The 19,439-nt window shown below is 42.5% G+C and overlaps 1 protein-coding gene across 1 annotated transcript in view; it reads right to left on the minus strand.

Annotated features, from left to right (window-relative positions):
• Positions 1–19,439, minus strand: part of LOC138258775 (galectin-3-like) — a 195,173-nt gene that overhangs the window by 162,891 nt on the left and 12,843 nt on the right. Inside the window, exon 2 of the mRNA XM_069206021.1 lies at positions 2,486–2,540. Within this exon, the coding sequence (XP_069062122.1) occupies positions 2,486–2,526 (41 nt within the window). The 5' untranslated portion in view covers positions 2,527–2,540. The remainder of the gene's footprint in view (positions 1–2,485; positions 2,541–19,439) is intronic.

Here is a 19,439-nt window from a genome sequence, read left to right on the forward strand (position 1 = left end):
TGCATGACCTGGAAAAAAGTGTTGCAGTTGCTGGCAGTAGCTGAAGATACAATGTTGTAGAAGTTGTCTTGTCTTCTTTGTTGCAGTTTGTAGACTTCCTGGAGGGTCCTGATGCAGTTTCGTCAAGTGAAGGTGAAGTAAAGGGTGCAGAGGATTCCTGCAGGAGTCTTGCAATCAGAATCTGAGGAAACACTCAGAGGGGAGACCCTAAATAGCCCTTAAAGGGTAATTGGTCAGCTATATAGATAAGCACCTATCAGCACCTGGTGCTAATTGTGATTGTTTTGCGACCGCTTTTGCGGTCACAAAACAATCATAAATGGGACTGAGACTCATAATTAGGAAGAAAACACCCCTTCCTAATTGCGACTCGCAAACCCTTTTGCGATTCGGTAAATAGATTACCGAATCGCAAAAATTGATCTGTACATCCTAAATTGCAATTTGCACATCGAAAACGTCCGATTCGCCATTTGCTACCTTCAAAATGCTTCATACATGTGGCCCCAGATTTCAATAACTGAGACAGCACTTCCAAGGACAGAAATGAGGGCTCAGGAGCGTACAGACACAGCCTTGCCTACTTAAAACACTGCTTAGCGTGTTAAAATCAAAATTACCATTCCCAAGATACATTGTGCCATTGACTAAATGTCACAGTGGCTGAATAACCACTCATAACCTGGGACCAATTAGCATCTATTGCATCTGTTGGGGGTATTACTGCCGCTTTATCAACGACCACCAGGGTTGAAATGAGGGCCATTATGTACTATTTTGCCAGCCGCTGGGTAAGTAGTAGAGATTAAGTACTATTTGGGCAGCGGCCTTGTATGTAGCCACTTTCATTGTAATAGTGTGTGGTAAAAGCAATATGTCATTGTTTTAGCTATAAATCATCCAGTCTAAAGATTGTGGTGAAACGTCTGGTTAAGGCACCAGTTTATTTGCAGTCCATATGCCTGCTTTCCTATGAAATTTATGAACTATTTCCTTAGAAGTAAATGGTTTTTAATATCAAAATGCCTCATAATTATTAAATATTAAATATACTCATATGCCTAGATCTCTAGATTTCTAGATCCCCACCCTACTATCCTAATTTTCAGAGCTACACCTGCGGCCTCATTCATATGACCTCTTTTGGTTCATAATGTCCTCCTCTATTCTCTTTTCCCACACACTTGAAAAATTATTTGGAAGATAACTTTGGTAGGTTTTGGACATCAATCAAAGCATTGAAAGAGTGTGGCCTGGCCCATTGTTTGACAAGGTTTTTATATTACTCAATAATGGTTAATGGTCTAAACTACAATAATGCAGCTGGTTACCATATTCATGTTTGTACTTCAAACCATTACAAGTTTTTAAATTTTAAATTTTCCGTAACTTGGTATAATGATGGTATAACTAGAGCAAAGTGTGAATAATTTCTCTAATGGGACTTTTTAAAAGAAAGACAAAGATGCTTTTAAGTTATACAGAAACCTTGGGGTGTGTGTTGGTAACACCAGCACAATGTTCTACTAACGTGCATCATACTATTCACAGTGTTGAACATGATTTGTACAAAAATCAATTTGAAGGCATTCTACCTTGTTTTTGCAATTTGGTTTTAGGTAGGACATTTACTAACAGAACCCTGGAAAATGTTTAAGTGAAGAATCGCTAAACGTTTCTCATTCCCCTCATCTATGTCATCCCTTCGTAGTCCAAAGTGTCTTGGTGATATAGTAGTTAATAACCTACCACTGGTATGATTTACTGGTTGTGCGTTAAAATTCTAGCAGGCCAGATTCAACCCAATCAGCTCTTCATCTTTCTGGGATTGATAAATTCATTATCATTAAATTTGTACTTATAAAAGTAAAATGGTAAACTGTGTATTTCAGGGCCATATAAAAGCGAGGTTTCAGTGCTTTGAAAATCGTAATTTTTTCCTTTTTTCCCAACAAAAGTATGATTTTCTATTAGACCTTTGAAACAATTGGATGCACTCAATTGAATTGTTCACTTCAGTCAACTTCCTGCAGAGTTTGTATTGGGGTTATTAAACCACTTGCACTAGTTACATTTTGCTGGATGATGGATAGCTTTATAGAATGTTGAGTAGAGCTGTGGAGTACCTGCAAAATGCTTATTAATGAAAGGCATCTGATATTTGTTTGCCATTTATAGTTCTGGATGCTGAAGAGCATGAGGTCTCTCACATATTTTCTGATTTAAAAATATTTTCTGCTATGGAAAAACATGCACGAAAGTTTAATGAGAACCCACTGGTTTGAAATAGCCTGCTAATGTCATGTAGTGGCTGACTAAACTAATTATTTTCTAGGTGTTTGTCAACTACACTACAGCATTTAGATCGATACTTCTAAAAGACATGCAACTAAAATGCAGATGCCATTGTTTATGCTCCCTAAATGGTAAACTACCAGAAAACTGCCGATCAAACAATATTTGCAGAAATCAAATGTATACTTACAGGTTGACAAGAAGAAAGCATTTTGCCATGAATGCCAACATGATTGCAGCAGCACCTAGAAGATAAAAACAATGTTATGCTTTATAGTGCAGGGAATAAAATACATAATTTGTCTATTTTATTAATCCATTGCTTACATTTTATTTAGTGCTCCATCTATAACCTCGGAAACCAATCAAATTTAAAAATGACCCTCCATGTGACAGCATCCTTTGTGTTTACTCAAATGAGCTTGCACAGGAATATTCATTTGCAGAACCAGAATAGTTAAGCTGTGCATAAACAAATCCAAAAGCACTATGAAATAATATAATCGTAGGTCACACAATCTGCACCAACAGAGATTTCAAATTTTAGAGCATAATCTTCATAATAGATATTCAACAAATAAAAGAAATCTCCTTGTACAAACAAAGAGACTTAATTGATTGACAGGTTTAATGCCTTCCACATTAAAGCATAAATGAGCAGCAAGAGTTTACTTGCAGATTGCCAAGAGCATGGACTGAAAAATGAGAGAGTTATCTTTATCACAGCATTTGAAAACAATCATTTATTGCTCTATTGTTATTGTGTTTATTTCCCATGCATGAAGTATTAAATCTTTTCACTCTCTGTAATCATTGCTTTTAGTGCCTCCTGAAGAAATACCTGCTGTGTAAAGCTGTTGATCAGCAGTAATGAATGCACATATACACAATTTGCTTAAGGAAATTAATGAATTACTTTATGAGAATGTAGAATATTTAGTTTGATTCATCTTAGAATGTGTCATTGAACTGTACACACCAGTCTGCCAAAAGATTTTATCTGTGTATACTATTTAAACATCCGTATGTCAATTGCTCAGCAGCTACACTGCTAGTGATTTTAAAGGTAAAATGTTTTAAAGAGATAGACTCTCGCTAGATTAATATGTCTTTTTAACCAGTGGATGCATTTTTCTCATATATAAATATTCTAAAGGTGTTTCTAACATTTTGTTGGCCCTGGACCTTTTTCCAGGGTCTCCCTCAGATTTTTGGCTTCTGTTGCTGAAGCCATTTGTGTTGGCAATAGGACTCTGTGTACTTTTTCCCTGATAAGCAGTGGTAAAGTGCTTATCCTCGCTCCCTAAAACATGGTACAATTAGCAACTACCTGATTGGTACACTTCATTTACTTATAAGTCTCTAGTAAATGGCACTACGTGAGCCCACGGCCTGTAAACTAAATGGTACTAGTGGGCTGCAGCAGTCATTGTTGCCACAAACTAATGTAACCTTTTAAAAAATGTCTCCGGCCTGCTGCTGCAGCTGTTGTGCAGTTTTAAATTGTCATTTTGACCTGGCAAAATAAACATTTTCAATAAATGGTAGGAAGCACACCTGCACTTATAAAAAGTTACATTGAATGCTCCTAGATGAAATAATTCCATGCAGACTCGTCACCTGCTATGCCGCAAGCACAGGAAAATTCCAAAACTAACTAAACTTTCTTCAAAAGTATTCCCAAAGTTTATACCGAAGCAACATGATTCCAGTCTTCAAATGTGAATTTGAATAAAAGACTAAGGTCACGGTCGCGGTTGGACCGCCGCCAAAGTCCAGATGCCACGGTCCAACCACCGACATGGCAGTCCCGGCGGTTGTAATCCGTCAGGGCAGCGCTGCCCGGGGAATTATGAGTCCCCATCAGCCAGCCTGTCCATGGCGTTAAACACCGCCATGGAAAGACTGGCATAATGGGGGACTCAAGGGGCATTGTAGGGGGCCCCATGCACAGACCCATTGTGCATTCCACTGCCCGAATTACGGGCAGTGGAATGTGCAGCAGGTGCTGCTTCACCCTCTGTACTGCCACAATGTTAAGGCCCTGTTCCCCTCTGAGCTGGTGGGCGGAAATATTGTTTCCACACGCTGCCCCAGCGGGGAAACCATAAAAGGGCCGGCGGTTTTCCGCTGCCCACCAATGTCATAATGAGGGCTTAAATACTTTGGATTACAGATTTCCATATTTGTTAACTGTACTGTACTGTGATGTCAGTTAGTTATAAAATAAACGTTTTGCCAGATCTAAATCTTCCTTTTTAATACATATGCACTGTTGTAAGGCCTATTACTCCCATCTCTACCCTCTAACTATGGGGTATGGTATTACATTTATTAAGTGATAACTTTCGTTTGGGAGCAAATGGAGATATGGGGGTCATTACGAGTTTGACGGATGGTTTTCACTATCCACTGAACGTCCGACGGGGAGGTTGCTGCCACACAGGCTACCTCCCCACCGGCCCCATTAAGAGTTTCCCGCTAGGCTGGCGGGCAGAAACCTCGGCTCCACCTGCCAGCATAGCTTGAAACAGGCTACAGCATTGTCGCAGGCTCATAATCAAGCCAGCGGCCATGCTGTACCACAGGTTGCATGAGCATCCTCACAATGTTCACAGTCTACAAAGCAGACAGTGACCATTGCTATGGTGCTGGGTGAGGGGGCGCTGCATGGCACAGGCCAGGTTCTTGGGCAGTGTAGGGGCCCCCTGCACCTGTTCTCCTCCAGCCTTTTCATGGCGGTGTTATCGCCATGAAAAGGCTAGCAGAGAACGAGGTCGTAATCTCCAGGGCAGCGCTGCTTGCACCTCTGCATTGGCGGATTATGTTCCCTGCCATCCCAAGACCGCCAGGATCCAAGATCCTGGCAGAGCTGGCAGTTCCCTGGCAGTCCGACCGCCAGGGTTTAAATGTGTCAGTTGGACCGCCGCATTGGCGGCAGTCCAGACCGACCACCCCAAGTTTGTCAGGCTGTAGACCGCCACACTCGTAATAAGCCCCATAATGTTTGCACTCAAATGAATTGTAATTTAAAATCCTCTGTAATGGTAAAGTCGTATTTTAAAACACAATTTTACAAGCACCACTTTTAGAAATTTGGCATTTTCCTGTCTTAACCATTTGTGCTTTTTGCCAGTGTCCTCAGTCACATGAAAATTAACGGACTCTGCTATTGGGGTTTGTGTATTCCTTCCACACAGTGACAAAAGAGGCACTTGGTGTGGGCAGGATGGGCCATCCTTCCAGAGTGGCTGGGCAATGGAACTGTTCCCTGACCCACTTACACTTGAAATGACTTACCTCCAGCACATACAAATAAAACTGACACTAGTCTTTTGACACCCCAGACTTTTTGAAGCCTTAACAGGGGAAGGGAATAACTTTTCAGGACCACATGTGGGGGCAGTTTAGGTAATTCCCCACCCAAAACCTGACACCAGGTACAAATATTATCCTTAATGAGCCAGTCGTCATTTCACTCCTCAACCTGTAGACATTACAACAGAAGGACTACCTTGTTCCCAAGATGACTGCCATGCTACTTGAGGCCTGCCTTGTTCCTTAGAGGCTGCAACTAGAGAAATGTTCTGCTGCTTGAATACTGCCTTGACCGCCAGAGGGCTGCCCTAATGCTTGAGGACTGGCCTGATCTCTGAGAAGAAAGACTGACCCTTGTTCCTTCAGCCCAGGCAACCTGATTGAGTCCATGGGTTGGTTGGTTGAATTCCTGTCTAAGGTACAGAGACACTATAAGCTCCAGAGGTCTTCCTGTAACTGCCCAGATAACCTGCTGCACTAGACCTGCCTGGACCTGCCTCAGCCCTGCTGGCCTCTGCTGGAGTGAGTTCCTAATCCCCAATCAGTATCTCCCCAGATCCTGGATCCATGGCTGGCATCAGTCAAGCATCTCGTGTGAAAGAAGGTGCAATCCTGACGTTTTGGGCTCTTTTCAACTGGCCTGTTTACACCGAGCCTCCGACGACCTCCAACGTGCAGGTCTGGTGAACCCAACTGTTCACACTACAGCAACCGCCAACAAGGATGTTGACCACCAATGCGAAGCTCCAGGAACAACTGTTCATGATGCCAGGCCTGCTCTTCACGCTACAGTGACAACCATCTGTGATTCTCTTTCCACTCTTCCTGATGTTTCCTCTGAGAACCGAACTGTTTGCTCTGAACTTTAAGAAGGCAACTTGTTTCTCAGACCTAGCATGATCAGATCACATTAAGTGGCCTTATGTGCTTTTATGTGTTATAGAAACCTACAATTTTGAAAGTGAATATTTCCGCTTCTGCTGATTGGATTGTTGTCATTCTGGTATCATTTTGTCTATTAAAATGTACTTTATTTTCTAAATTGGCCTGGTAATTTTCTTGTGTTGTGTTTTTGCATTATTACTGTTTGAGGGATGTGTAAATACTTTACACATTGCCTCTAAGTTAAGTCTGACTGCTTTGTGCCAACTACCAGAGGGTTAACCACAAGTTAATTTGGTAACGTTTGTGGTCCACCATGACATGGATTGTGGTTTATGCCTGCAAGAATCTTCTATCCCCTAAACTAATAACACAATTTCTTACATATTTCTAAACCAATTGTTGGAAATGGCCATCTCTACAGGGTAACCCCCAAACGTTTTGCCTTCCTCATCTTACTTTTTGCTGGATTTTTGCTTGTTGGCCTTGGGACTCTGTGCACTTTACCACTACTAACCAGTTCTATAGTGCTATAGTGCTTGTGCTCTTTCCTAAAACATGATTTGATTGGCCTATACATGATTGGCATATTTATTTTACATGTAAGTTCCTTGAAGAGTGGTATATCATATACCCAGCTCCTGTAAATTAAATTCAACCAGTGGCCTTATTGCAGTTATTATGTAACCCACTTAAGTAGCACCTTAAAAAATGTCTCAGGCCTGCCATTGCAGCCTAAAGGCAGTGTTGAACTGCCATGTCGACTTGGCATTTAAAACCCCTTGACACGTCTAAAACTTCCCGTAGGGCATGGTGATGTGTAATTAAAAGGTAGGACAAGTACTTTTTAATTTTACATGTCCCAGTAGTGAAAAGCTCTCAAATTCGTTTTCTCACTACTGAGAGGCGTACCGCTCTCATAAAGTAACATTGGAGATTCCATATTAAAATTAAGACATTGTAATTCCTAATCCAGAGGTGGTAGATACATCATGTTTGTTACTTATGAACTTGTAATGATAAACCCTCTTTAATGGTAAAGTTGGATTTATTATCACAAGTTTGAAAATGCCACTTTTAAAAAGTTGGCATTTTCCTGCCCTTAGCACTCTGTGCTTGTAACCTGCCTTAGGTCACATGACTGGGTGTAACTGACAGTTGGGACACTGTGAATTCACCCCAGACAGTCACACAATAGGGATTAGCAGAGCCCGAATGGGCTATTAACTGACGATGGGGGGTGGAGCTAAACTCCTCACTTGCAACTGAATAGGCTGAACTCTGTCACCACACAATAGGCTTAACAACCCTGTATTTTCAGTGCAGCCAGCAAGGAGCCAGGGCAGGGGAGGCAGGAAATTCTTGTACTTCAGAGAACCACTCTGGAAACTTCACCCAATTTCTAGGAGCAGGGCGCCAGAGTATAAAAATAGGTCTCTCAGACCTGCTCCTAGGTTCACTACTGGACCTGTGTAAGGACTCCCAGAGGACTGCCTGCTGCTGTGACCTTCTATGCACTCTGCCAGATGGCTGCTGTACCTGGAAAGACTGCTTTGTTGTCTGGAGCCTGTTTAGAACTTTCAGAGACCAGCCCTACTGTAGGAACATGCCTCACCACCTGCTCCCAGGACTTCCGTAGTGGCTGCAAGGGCTAGTTTCGCTGGTCTCCTGTTCTGAGCCACAAGGAAATAACAGGCTGCCACCATCTTAGACCTGCACCTGGATCCAGCCTGAGTGAGTCTTGAACTCCCAAAAGGACCCCATCCATTTCTGGACCCTTGGTTATGGTGCTAAATGTGCCCAGGTGGCAATTTTCTAAAACTGTGGACTTGCTATTTTGAACCTTAAACTTTTAAAATTCAGAACTCTTGATGTATTAATTGGATTTTGATGGTTTTGGTGTCAAATCATTTCTTATATTTTACTCTATTTGTATAAATTATTTTGGGATTTCTATTGTTTTTTTGTTTTCCTTGTGTTGATGTTTGTGTACAGCATAAATATTTAACACATTGCCTCTAAGTTTAGTTTGACTGCTTTTTGTGCCATTGAGCAGGTCCTCATGCCAGCTCTCCCCTTTTGCTGTGTGCACTCGCCCTAGCTGCCTGGTTATTCCTCATTTTATTTGTTGTCCCTCATTTTTTTCACTGCTAATATTGTTTTCACTAATTGTTGTTCATTTTTTCACTTTTGCTATCGTTTTCCCCAGTTTTTATAGCTTGCTTTACATTGCTGTAATCGTTGTTGCATCTTCTATACTTAGCCTTTTCTACTGTAACACTTGTATCTAACCCTTTATCCCTGTTTCTCCTGCTATTTAATATTTATCTTTGTATCTCTTTAGCCCTACTGTACTCTCTGTTTTTAAATTTCTGTTTTCACCTGTTTTAGTTTTTTTCTCTGTTTTCGGCTATCTCCAGCACTATCCCCACTGCTGCTCGCGCTTCCTGTTGTTTCTCACCTGCTTCCCGCCTCTCAGCACCCTTCCCTCCTCCTGCGATCTCATTGAGCAGTTCCCTGTGCCAGCTCTCCTCTTTTGCTTGCCCTAGCTGCCTTGTTATTCCTCATTTTTTTGTTGTTCCTCATTTTTTGCTGTTGCTATTGTTTTCACTCATTGTTTCTCATTTTCTCAATGTTGTGATAATTTTCAATGGTTTTCATAGCTTGCTTTACATTTTTGTTATTGTCGTTGCATTCGCTGTACTTAGCCTTTTCTGCTGTAACATTTGTATCCTTGCTTGTAACATTGTATCCAACCATTTAACTCTGTATCTAGTCCTTTATCCCTGTTTCTCCTGCTAGTTAGCCTTTAACTTTATATCTCTTTAGTCCCACTTTACTCTCTGTTTTTAAATTACTGTTTTCATCTCTTTGGTCAGTTTCTTCTCTGTTTTCTGATTTCTGCTGCACTCCGCACACCACTCTTCCTGCCATTTGTTGTCCGCCTCCCAAGACATACTTAATGGAGGCCGCAGTAAGCCCTTCCGTTCTAGTCTGTCCCTGGACCACGACCAGCACCAGGAACCCTGGTTCCCCCACCACTCAAACCTATGCCACCTCCGAGCTCTGTGCCTTGGAACCCACAATGACTACTGCTGCCACAACTTGCTGTGATCACAGTAGAACCGTTTGCCTGCTGGCACTGCCTCTTAACCTGGATCACCAGAGCACCCTCTTGCACATCAACCTGACCACGATCACCCCAGAACACCTTCACTGCCTCAAGCTCAAAGCACAATCCCTCTGCAAGCATGCCACTGAGATCTGGGATACCATCTCCTCCCTAACCCCTGATATCAGCTCCCTCTCCAGGACACAGCTCAACCCCTCATCTATTCCCAACACCGCCTCAGTAACTCTAGACAGCTACAAGATAATACACCAAGACCGCAACAACAAACACAAAAGTCGAATCTCCATCATCCAAAAGGAAGCCTTACATTGCACCACCATCTCAAACGATGCCACCCCAATCATATAGCACCTTAACTTTCAGCTCCACAACAATGGCAAAACTACCATCAGAGGCATGCCCACCTACAGACCCCCAGGACCTTGCCCCAGCTTATTTGATGCCAGCCTTGATTTCATCATACCGCTTGCCATTGACTCCAAGCACTAAATGTTCCTTGGAGACCTCAATTTCCACCTTGATGGCCCTGACGACACCAACACCGCCAAGCTCCTCGAAAAGATGAACACCCTTGGCCTCATTCAACTAGTCAGCAAACTGACGCTCATCTCAAGACACACACTCAACCCCATCTTCACAGGCGTGATAGAGTCAAGTACAGCCACGTCAACAAATTCACCTGGACAGACCATGCCATTGTCTACTACACCATCACAGGTCCCCCCAGCACCCTTCACCAAAGCACAAAGAAAGTATTAGAGAGCCAATGGACAAACACTCTCAACTCCTCCCACTCGGTCACCTCAACCAACCTAGAACAAGCTGTCAAGAACTTCTCTGCCAGGATCACCGATTGCGCTGACAGAGGCATCCTCATCAAGCCCTCAAGACCCAAGAGACCCTACAAACAGGCCACCTAGTATACCACAGAACTAAGAACTCCAAAATACAGCTACAAGCAACTGGAAAGAAGATGGCTCACCAGCAAGAATACCACGGACCGAGCATCCTACACAACATTGCTCAATAAATACCACCAACTCTTAAAAATGACGCAATGAGTGCCCTTGTTAATCACATTGAGGCCAGTGCCAACAACAACAAAGAAATATTCAGCATCGTCAGAGAGTTCTCCAACCCACCAGCCTCTGAAAAAATCATCACCCTCTCCCAGGAACTCTGCAATTCCTTGGCAGTCTTATTCCACAACAATTCAAGCCCAAACCTACTGCCACCGACATCCTCAGCCTCATCGCTCCCACTGAGGCAAACCCTGACCACCTGTTAACCACTTGGGACCAGCTCACTACTCAAAACATCATAGCCATCATGAACTCTGTACACATAGGAACACTGACGGACTCCTGCACCTGCCACATCCTCAATAGCGGAAGAAAGACGATCAACAACAAACTCAGCACCATCCTCAATGCATCCATCACTATTTCCACCTTCCTCAATGAATGGAAACACGCTGAACATCTTTAAAAGGGTACCCTATAAGTAATGATAAAGGAGCAGGACAGGGATAAACAGCAACAAAAGAAATAGAAAACACACCTCCACAAATAGTGCCACAATGCAGAATCTCTATATCTGATAAGTATCACAAATCAAGCCAAAGTCATAAAAATATAATCATACAAAGCGATACAGAAAAATGTATAAATCATTTTATTTGCCTATAGAAATCAATACACTTGATACCAAACATACATATAAACATAAATTGGTCTCTGAGGCCTGGGAATGGACAAAGTTAAAAAACACCATTCACTAAAGTTCAAGCACACTCATTAAAAACAGAGAAAAGATACAGTGGGACCATTTTGAAAAAGAGAGAAAATTACCTAATAATTAAAAAAAAATCTATTCAGGAGAGAACTTCTCCTATGAACTATTAGTTTAATTAAAAAAAAATTAAAACAATTTCATAGAGTCCAATATCCATATCACATATCAGAAAATTCATATGCAGAGAAATAAGGTCCAATCCACAGTGTTGCCCCAGGTGTAGTGCCAACATGTGTTTCAGTGCCAAGGGTCCAGGAATGGATGGGAGCCTTTTGGGAGTTCAAGACTCACTCAGTCTGGGTCCACTTGGCCTGATTTACAAAGGTAAACATAGATGTTTGGTCTAAGTTTAGACCAAAAAGTCTAAGTTTACGACTTTTCGGTATTCAAAATGGAATTTACGAGTAGTATATTTACGTTCGCACTCAGGGTGGCATCTCCGCAGAATCTCCACCCCAAGTGCAGAGATTCCACTCCTGGTGTGGAGTGTACTCTCTGTATCTGGAGTATATTACAGATCCTACAGATCATATGGGAAACTGTGTACTCACAAACAAATGTCAACCACACATGTAAAGGATCCAGGAATGGATTCTAATTCAGAGGCAGAAGATTAGGAAACTCTGCCTGCAGATTAAATTGGAGAATAAATAGAGGAAGAGATGCAACCTGATATCCCTGGGAAAATGTGGTGGAATCTGAATTTCTCCTTTGAAGATTTCTCTTGATACTTAATTGAAAACATTATTAGGATAGTGCAAATTAGCTCCTGTTTTGGGCCTTCCACTACCCCAGAATGTTTAGAAAGTTATTTTGCAGGAGTGGAGGGATCCAGGTCAGATTAAAGTTCCCAGATCCTTTTCCAGGCTCTGTCCAATTGACGATGTGGAGAAGAATATACTAGAGTTGGTTTTAGTTGAATTCTTGGTGGCCAATCTGATGGGGAGGAAATCACTGGTGGAAAGATTTCCGTAAAGGATGTGACAAATAATACAACTTACTCTGCACTGACGAATTCTGATGCTGGTGCTCAGGGTATACCACTCAGTCCTAGATTTCTAGTTTTAAAGACATTTTTCAAAGACAGTGCTAAAAGCAAGTCTTTGTTGCCTATAGGAGCAATGGAATGACAAGCAGAATTTTGTCAAACATGTCTTTCAATTTAGTGAGAGCCTCTGCATTGGCTGAAGGAACAACAATTGAAGATGGAAGGAATTTTTATCTAAGTAACTGGCATACAACTACAGCACAGAAGTATAGGACCATTTGTTTATCCTTTGAGGGGTAGAATTGTTTGGAGCAAAGCTAGAGAAAAATACTGATTGTCATGATCATCAACCAGGATCCTCAAGCATGGTAAAGATCAAGTAGGTCTTCATTTTGATAATAATTATCCAAGACACCACAAGCACAAGTTAGGAGACCGAAAGGGGAGATCTTGAAAAGTTAGTTTGACCATAGGGGGAATCATTCTGCGCTCAGTAAGATGCAAATAGGCCACAAATGATTAAAAGTGGGCAGTTGGAGGCTTCATATGACACTGCAGAGCAACCTTGGGACAATGCACCTCAGGTACTTGGTTCTGAAGATTGTCAGAGATGGATATCAAATGGAGGTTTCTGCTTTGCCTCCTGAGACAAGGATAATTCATAAACCTTTCCCCTCTAACCCAATCAAGACTGAAGCAGTGGGAGCAGATATTTATTTGTTGATAGTAAAGAAAGCTACCAGAGCAGTACATCACTTGGAACGAGTGAAAGGTATATAGTCAACCATTGCATTGGTCCCAAAGATAACTGGAGGCTACAGACTTGTAATACATTTACAAAATGCCATCCAAAGTGTTCCAAGGGTATTCACACAAATGATGGCACAATTGCTTCCCATTATGCATCTTCAAGATCCTATCTGAACAATCAGCTTTTTCATGCTCTGACAAAGAAGGAAGCTTGAAGCTTTTGAGTTCTGTCCAGAAGTGTAAAACTTGACATTGGTTTATCATCAATTATCCAAAATGCCAGCTGATTCCTTCTCAGCATAGAGTCTTTATAGGACATCTCTAATTTGAGATTAGATCTGAGAATGATGTTTTTACATATCGACAGGGAGGAGTTATTGAGGAGGAATATCTCTACCTTGCAATCCCAATTTCAGACTCCAGTGTATTGCAGCCAAAAGTGCTAGGACAACTACCATTCTGTGTTTCTGGTGCCATAGGCATGGCTTAATTTTTATCCTGTGCTGCTACATCAGTGTAAGAGGGTCATTAGGAGTTTGGCGGACAGAAACATCTGTCTGCCAAACTACAGACAAGGAGAGCGCTGCGGTGCTGGCAGTCTCCCCACCGGACCCATTACAACTTTCCCACTGAAAGCTGCGGCAGCATTGTTCCCGGGTCAGCACCCTTGACATGGGGTGGGTTAATCTGAAAAGTAATGACTGTGATGAGGACAAGTAGGATTAAGGATAATGAAGACTGCCAGGAAGTAACCATGGCATTCCCCACAAATGGATAATATTCCACAGCCCACGGCAGCAAATTCTCCCACCACCCCTATTGTTCATAGATCCTATGTCATTTTAACAATGAGCCAGCCGAAAATGATTCATTCATGAGGAATGTATATGTGTGGTTTGGATCAGTGTTGATAAATGAAACATGTTATGCTCCAGACAAGGAGAGCGCTGCGGTGCTGGCAGTCTCCCCATCGGCCCCTTTACAACTTTCCCACTGAAAGCTGCGGCAGCATTTTTCCCGGGTCAGCACCCTTGACATGACGTGGGTTAATCTGAAAAGTAATGACTGTGATGAGGACAAGTAGGACTAATGATAATGAAGACTGCCAGGAAGTAACCATGGCATTCCCCACAAATGGATAATATTCCACAGCCCACAGCAGCAAATTCTCCCACCACCCCTATTGTTCATAGATCCTATGCCATTTTAACAATGAGCCAGCCGAAAATGATTCATTCATGAGGAATGTATATGTGTGGTTTGGATCAGTGTTGATAAATGAAACATGTTATTCTCCAGACAAGGAGAGCGCTGCGGTGCTGGCAGTCTCCCCACCGGCCCCATTACAACTTTCCCACTGAAAGCTGCGGAAGCACTGTTCCCAGGTCAGCACCCTTGACATGAGGTGGGTTAATCTCAAAAGTAATGACTGTGATGATTACAAGTAGGATTAATGATAATGAAGACTGCCAGGAAGTAACCAGGGCATTCCCCACAAATGGATAATATTCCACAGCCAACTGCAGCAAATTCTCCCACCACCCCTATTGTTCATAGATCCTATGCCATTTTAACAATGAGCCAGCCGAAAATGATTCATTCATGAAGAATGTATATGTGTGGTTTGGATCAGTGTTGATAAATGAAACATGTTATTCTTAGTAAAGGTCATAAACCTACAGCTACAGAACATGTTACAGGAATACACAGATTAATGTCCATGGAGGGCATGAAATGAGATGAAGGAAGTTTGAACCGCCTGTAGTGTATGTGAACTTGAAAGGCGAAGACTGTCTGTTAAGTGAAATAAGAAGAACTGGCTTTGAGGAGTTATTTTTTCTAATTGGAAACATTTGTTAAGAAAGACCCAGGAAAGGGGATGGTCTGGACTGTGAATAGATATGATTGTAATTGCCAGGAAAGTGTGAAAAAGGTACAGTGGTGAACAAAGGGTTCTGCTCTATTTGGAATCTGGATCATAGTTTTTAATTCTTTAGATACACATTTGCTTTGCAATTTTGTTTCGGAAACATTTGACTAGGTTATATTTAGGCACATATTACAAGAAGTATATTTATAATTAAACAGAAATGAAACATGTGCTGCAAATAACTGATGTTTGTATCTTTTTAAACTTTAAAGGCCATATGAAGAATGTGAGGTGAGAACTCTGTAAAAAACTGCCTACACCCATAAAGCCTAATGAGGAAAGCTTGTAGGAAGTGAAACTCACCATCTTGGTCAAGTATTAAAGATTTGTAAGTTAATTTGACATACTTTTGATTGTGATGCTGCAGACAAAATTAGGTCCTCACACCTTGGGATGGCTGGCACAGGCTGTATTTCTAAGTAAGTTTGACCATGTATAAATGTCCCATGGTACATGGTACTAGAACACTGCATAACATATACAGTTAAATTCAGTATGTTCTGCCCATATGTAGTAAACGGTTTCACTACTCTCCGTGAGTACCTTTCACCCTTATGAGCCATTTCTTCTGATACTTCCCTGCTTTAGGAATGCTCACCTGAAAGATATAGCATTCTCTGTTTTCATTCAACAGATTTGAAATGAGTAGGATCTTGCTCTTCTCCAGATAGAAAGTCACTGTGGGGGTCATTAAGAGTTTGGCGGTCAGAAACATCCGACCGCCAAACTCAGGGCAAGTAGAACGCCAGAGTGCTGGCGGTCTCAGCACTGGGCCCATTACAATGTTCCCACTGGGCTGACAGGTGAGAACCAAGGTTTCTGCCCATCAGCCCAGTGGGAAAGGTGCAACCGCAGTGTTCCTGACCCATAAATGAGCTGGAGGCAATTCTGCTGCACGCAGGGTGCACCAGCACACTTGAAATGCGTTCTGTCTGCACAGCAGACAGTGCATATTTCAAGGGTGCTGGGCAGGGGGACCCCTGTAGTCCCATGCCAAAACCATGGGCAGAGCGGGGGCCTAGCTGTAGCCACCTGCACTTGGTCCCTGCCAGCCTTTTCATGGTGGTCAGACTGCCATGAAAAGGCTGGCAGAGAACAAGGTTGTAATCAGCAGGGAGTTGCTGACATCAGCGCCACCCTGGCTGATCACAACCAAGACCGCCATCATTCCGTCAAGATCAGAGATCCTGGCGGAGATGGTGGTTCCCTGGCTGTCAGACTGTCAGGGTTGTAATGTGACAGCCGTACTGCCACAGCTGCGGCAGTCTGACCACCACCATGAGTCTGGCGGTCTTGAGACCACCAGACTCGTAATCAGGCCCTTTGTCTTTTGCAAAACATTGATCTCTTTTACTAGTAGGGTCAATGTAGTCTAGTTTCTTTAGGTAAAGCAAAACTCTCACTTGGGATTTCTTAAATTGTTGGACAAATATATATACATATATATAAATATTCAAGAAACAGTCGGTGTCCTTCGCCACCAGCACAGCAGACCGAGACGAGGTTGTGACCCCCCGTATCAAAATAATCAATCCAGACAGGCGAATCATCACTTCTCGCCAAGGACATCAATGATGACTCTCAGTCACAAAATCATTGCTGAAGCAAAAATGTGTAATGGCCATCCTGTGAACTCAACGCAGTTCGGAAACAAAGTGTCTTGGTGCAATTCAGTTCATTAGTTAAGAGGAAACCAAATTTGTATATCTAGGGACGCGAAGGATTCACTACCCCTAACTATCTGGTGCTGAGATCTGACTGGCTGATAAAACTTCAACAACAGAAGCTGTTGAAGTGTTGTCAGCCATCTTGGGACTCGGCTACAGCCGAGTCCCCAAAAAAACAAAAGGGGCCAGGGAACGAAGACCGTGACCCCTTAGCTCTGGTGCTGGGGTCCCACAGGGACCACCCCTGGGCTAAAAAACATTTTTTGGTTGATTTTAAAAGGGGAGGCGCAGTGCATCCACAAATCCACTCGTAAAATCACAAAACAACTAACCAAGCTTCGTTAGTCTAATGCCCTTGGGTGGGCCAAGTCTTGGGGGCATTTAAAAAAAAAAGCTGGGGAGGGGGCTCCTGGCCCCCTCCCGCTGCCCCAGGGCCCACCAAGACCCCAGGCTCTTTTACTTTATGTGGGGGGCCTCTGGCCACCCGCTGCCCTGGGGACAAACACCTCCCCAGTGCATTATTGTAATATGTGGGAGGGGCCTTCTGGCCCCCTCCTACTGCCCCAGGGACGACCACCTCCCCTGGGCGAACTTGTAATTAAAGCGGAGAGCCCTGTGGCCACCCCCGCTGCCTCGGGGACCACCACCTTCTGTGTGCTTTTTTTTAGTGTGGGGGGCCTGTGGCCCTCCCACTGCCCTGGGGACCACCACCTCCCCAGGGCATTATTGTAATGTGTGAGATAGGGAGGCCTCCTGGCCCACTCCCGCTGCCCTGGAGACCACCACCTCCCCGGGGTGATCTTGAAATTAAAGCGGGAGGGGTCGCGTGCCCCCCACGCCCCAGGGACCACCCCGGAGGGGCAAATGTTTTATGAGATGTCATCAGTGACCATGTCATGAGTGATGTAATATGTGAGTCATAAGCAGTACATTATGGGAGCGCCAGTTATAGTTAGCTGAGGTACCTATAAATGCTGAATTTCTACGGTATTGTATGAGTAAATTCAGAACCTAACTATAACGTCCATGTAACCTTTGTTTCTTTCAGTGAATAAATACATATATATATATATATATATATATATATATATATATATATATATATATATATATATATCATTGTTAAAGATAGACACAAACCTCAAAAGGGACAGGAGAATGTATGAATTTGATTTCAATAGGCACCACTAAATGCTTCATCAAACTATTAAAGCGATTTACCATGCTTCCAGCTTTGTTTTAAAGTAAACTCTTACAATCAAGTCTAAGGAGTAAAGAAGAGAAATAGGAAACAATCCCAATGACTTTCATTTTTTTAAACTCATGTTTTGTAACAGTTTATTTAAGAAAAATAGTGAATTGCAGATTAGTGTGGAGTATGAAGTGTGATGTTGATCATTCCAATTTATAAAATTATATGGCAAGCCAGGCCTCTTGAGCTGCCACTGGCGTTAGAGGCTTTGCATTGCAAGGCATGGAAGTGTTAGCAGGTTAAGACAAAAGCAGGAACCTTAGATTTCTGGCAGATCCAACATGAAGGGGCAATGCTAAAGGGGGGGAGGTCACTAAATATTTGATTTGCTAATAATTGGCACAGTTTCACAAATCTGTATGCAGACAGTTTGCATGTTTACTCTTGATACTTTGAGTTCCATGCAAATCTGTTATGGGGGTCACAGTTAAAAGGGCCGACAAATAAGTGTTTATATGATGATAACACTGGCACAGTTTAATAGCTCGTTTAAGCCAGTTCCAAGATTTCAGGTTTAATTGAGAGCTGATAAGAAGGTTCATAGTCAAAAGGGGAGATCAAAAATATTTGATTTGCTTATAACTTTGGTGCCATTTCACTGATCCCTATGCATTTATGTGGTATTTATTCAACAATGATGCATGTGGACGGCTAACAATGATGTACATGAATTAATGGAAAAAACTAAAACAGATAAATCACATTAGCAGAAACTAAATTATATAAAACCAATTTTAAGGAGAGACAATTTTAAGCAAATGCAAAGACTTGAGAATTAAAGGACACATGTTAAAGAAAAATATTTTTATGAAACATTCAACATTACATTAACCTTGGTGGCAATTAGGGACATTGATGGGTTCTCGGATTCATGGATGGTTGATATTTATAGATGATGAGGGGTTTTCAAACATCAGGGTATTGATATTGTATTGCCCAATGATGATGTGCACAACAATAGGACATTTCTATACACGAACAATACATTTTCATACACAAACAAAGTTGTATCACCACTGTTAGATTTCCCCAGGATGAACTCTCTGTCAACCCCAATACATAGGTACGTGGTCAGGCAGGCTCTGAGACCCAGGCCTGTAGGGTAATGACTAACAGTTCACAAGTGGGGTAATACTTAGCTGGCAGCCAAACGCACAAATGAGAAAACTTACATCAGATTCCACAGATAGACAGCAACACTACAATACCCCCCGGAGATTGGCCACAATAAAGCACACATGACCAGAGGGATGCATGTATTTCCAAAAATACCATAGAGTTAGATGCCACATGTAGTTAGGTACACTTGGCCAATCATGATACAGCACACACAGCACATGCAGTGAACACGTGCCCCTCTGGCCATACATCTGGACGCGTACTTACTGGCCCACATTGTATCCATGTCAGGTCGAGGGCCACCTGTATTC

The sequence above is a fragment of the Pleurodeles waltl genome, chromosome 9, assembly GCF_031143425.1.
Source record: "Pleurodeles waltl isolate 20211129_DDA chromosome 9, aPleWal1.hap1.20221129, whole genome shotgun sequence".
NCBI lineage: Eukaryota > Metazoa > Chordata > Amphibia > Caudata > Salamandridae > Pleurodeles > Pleurodeles waltl.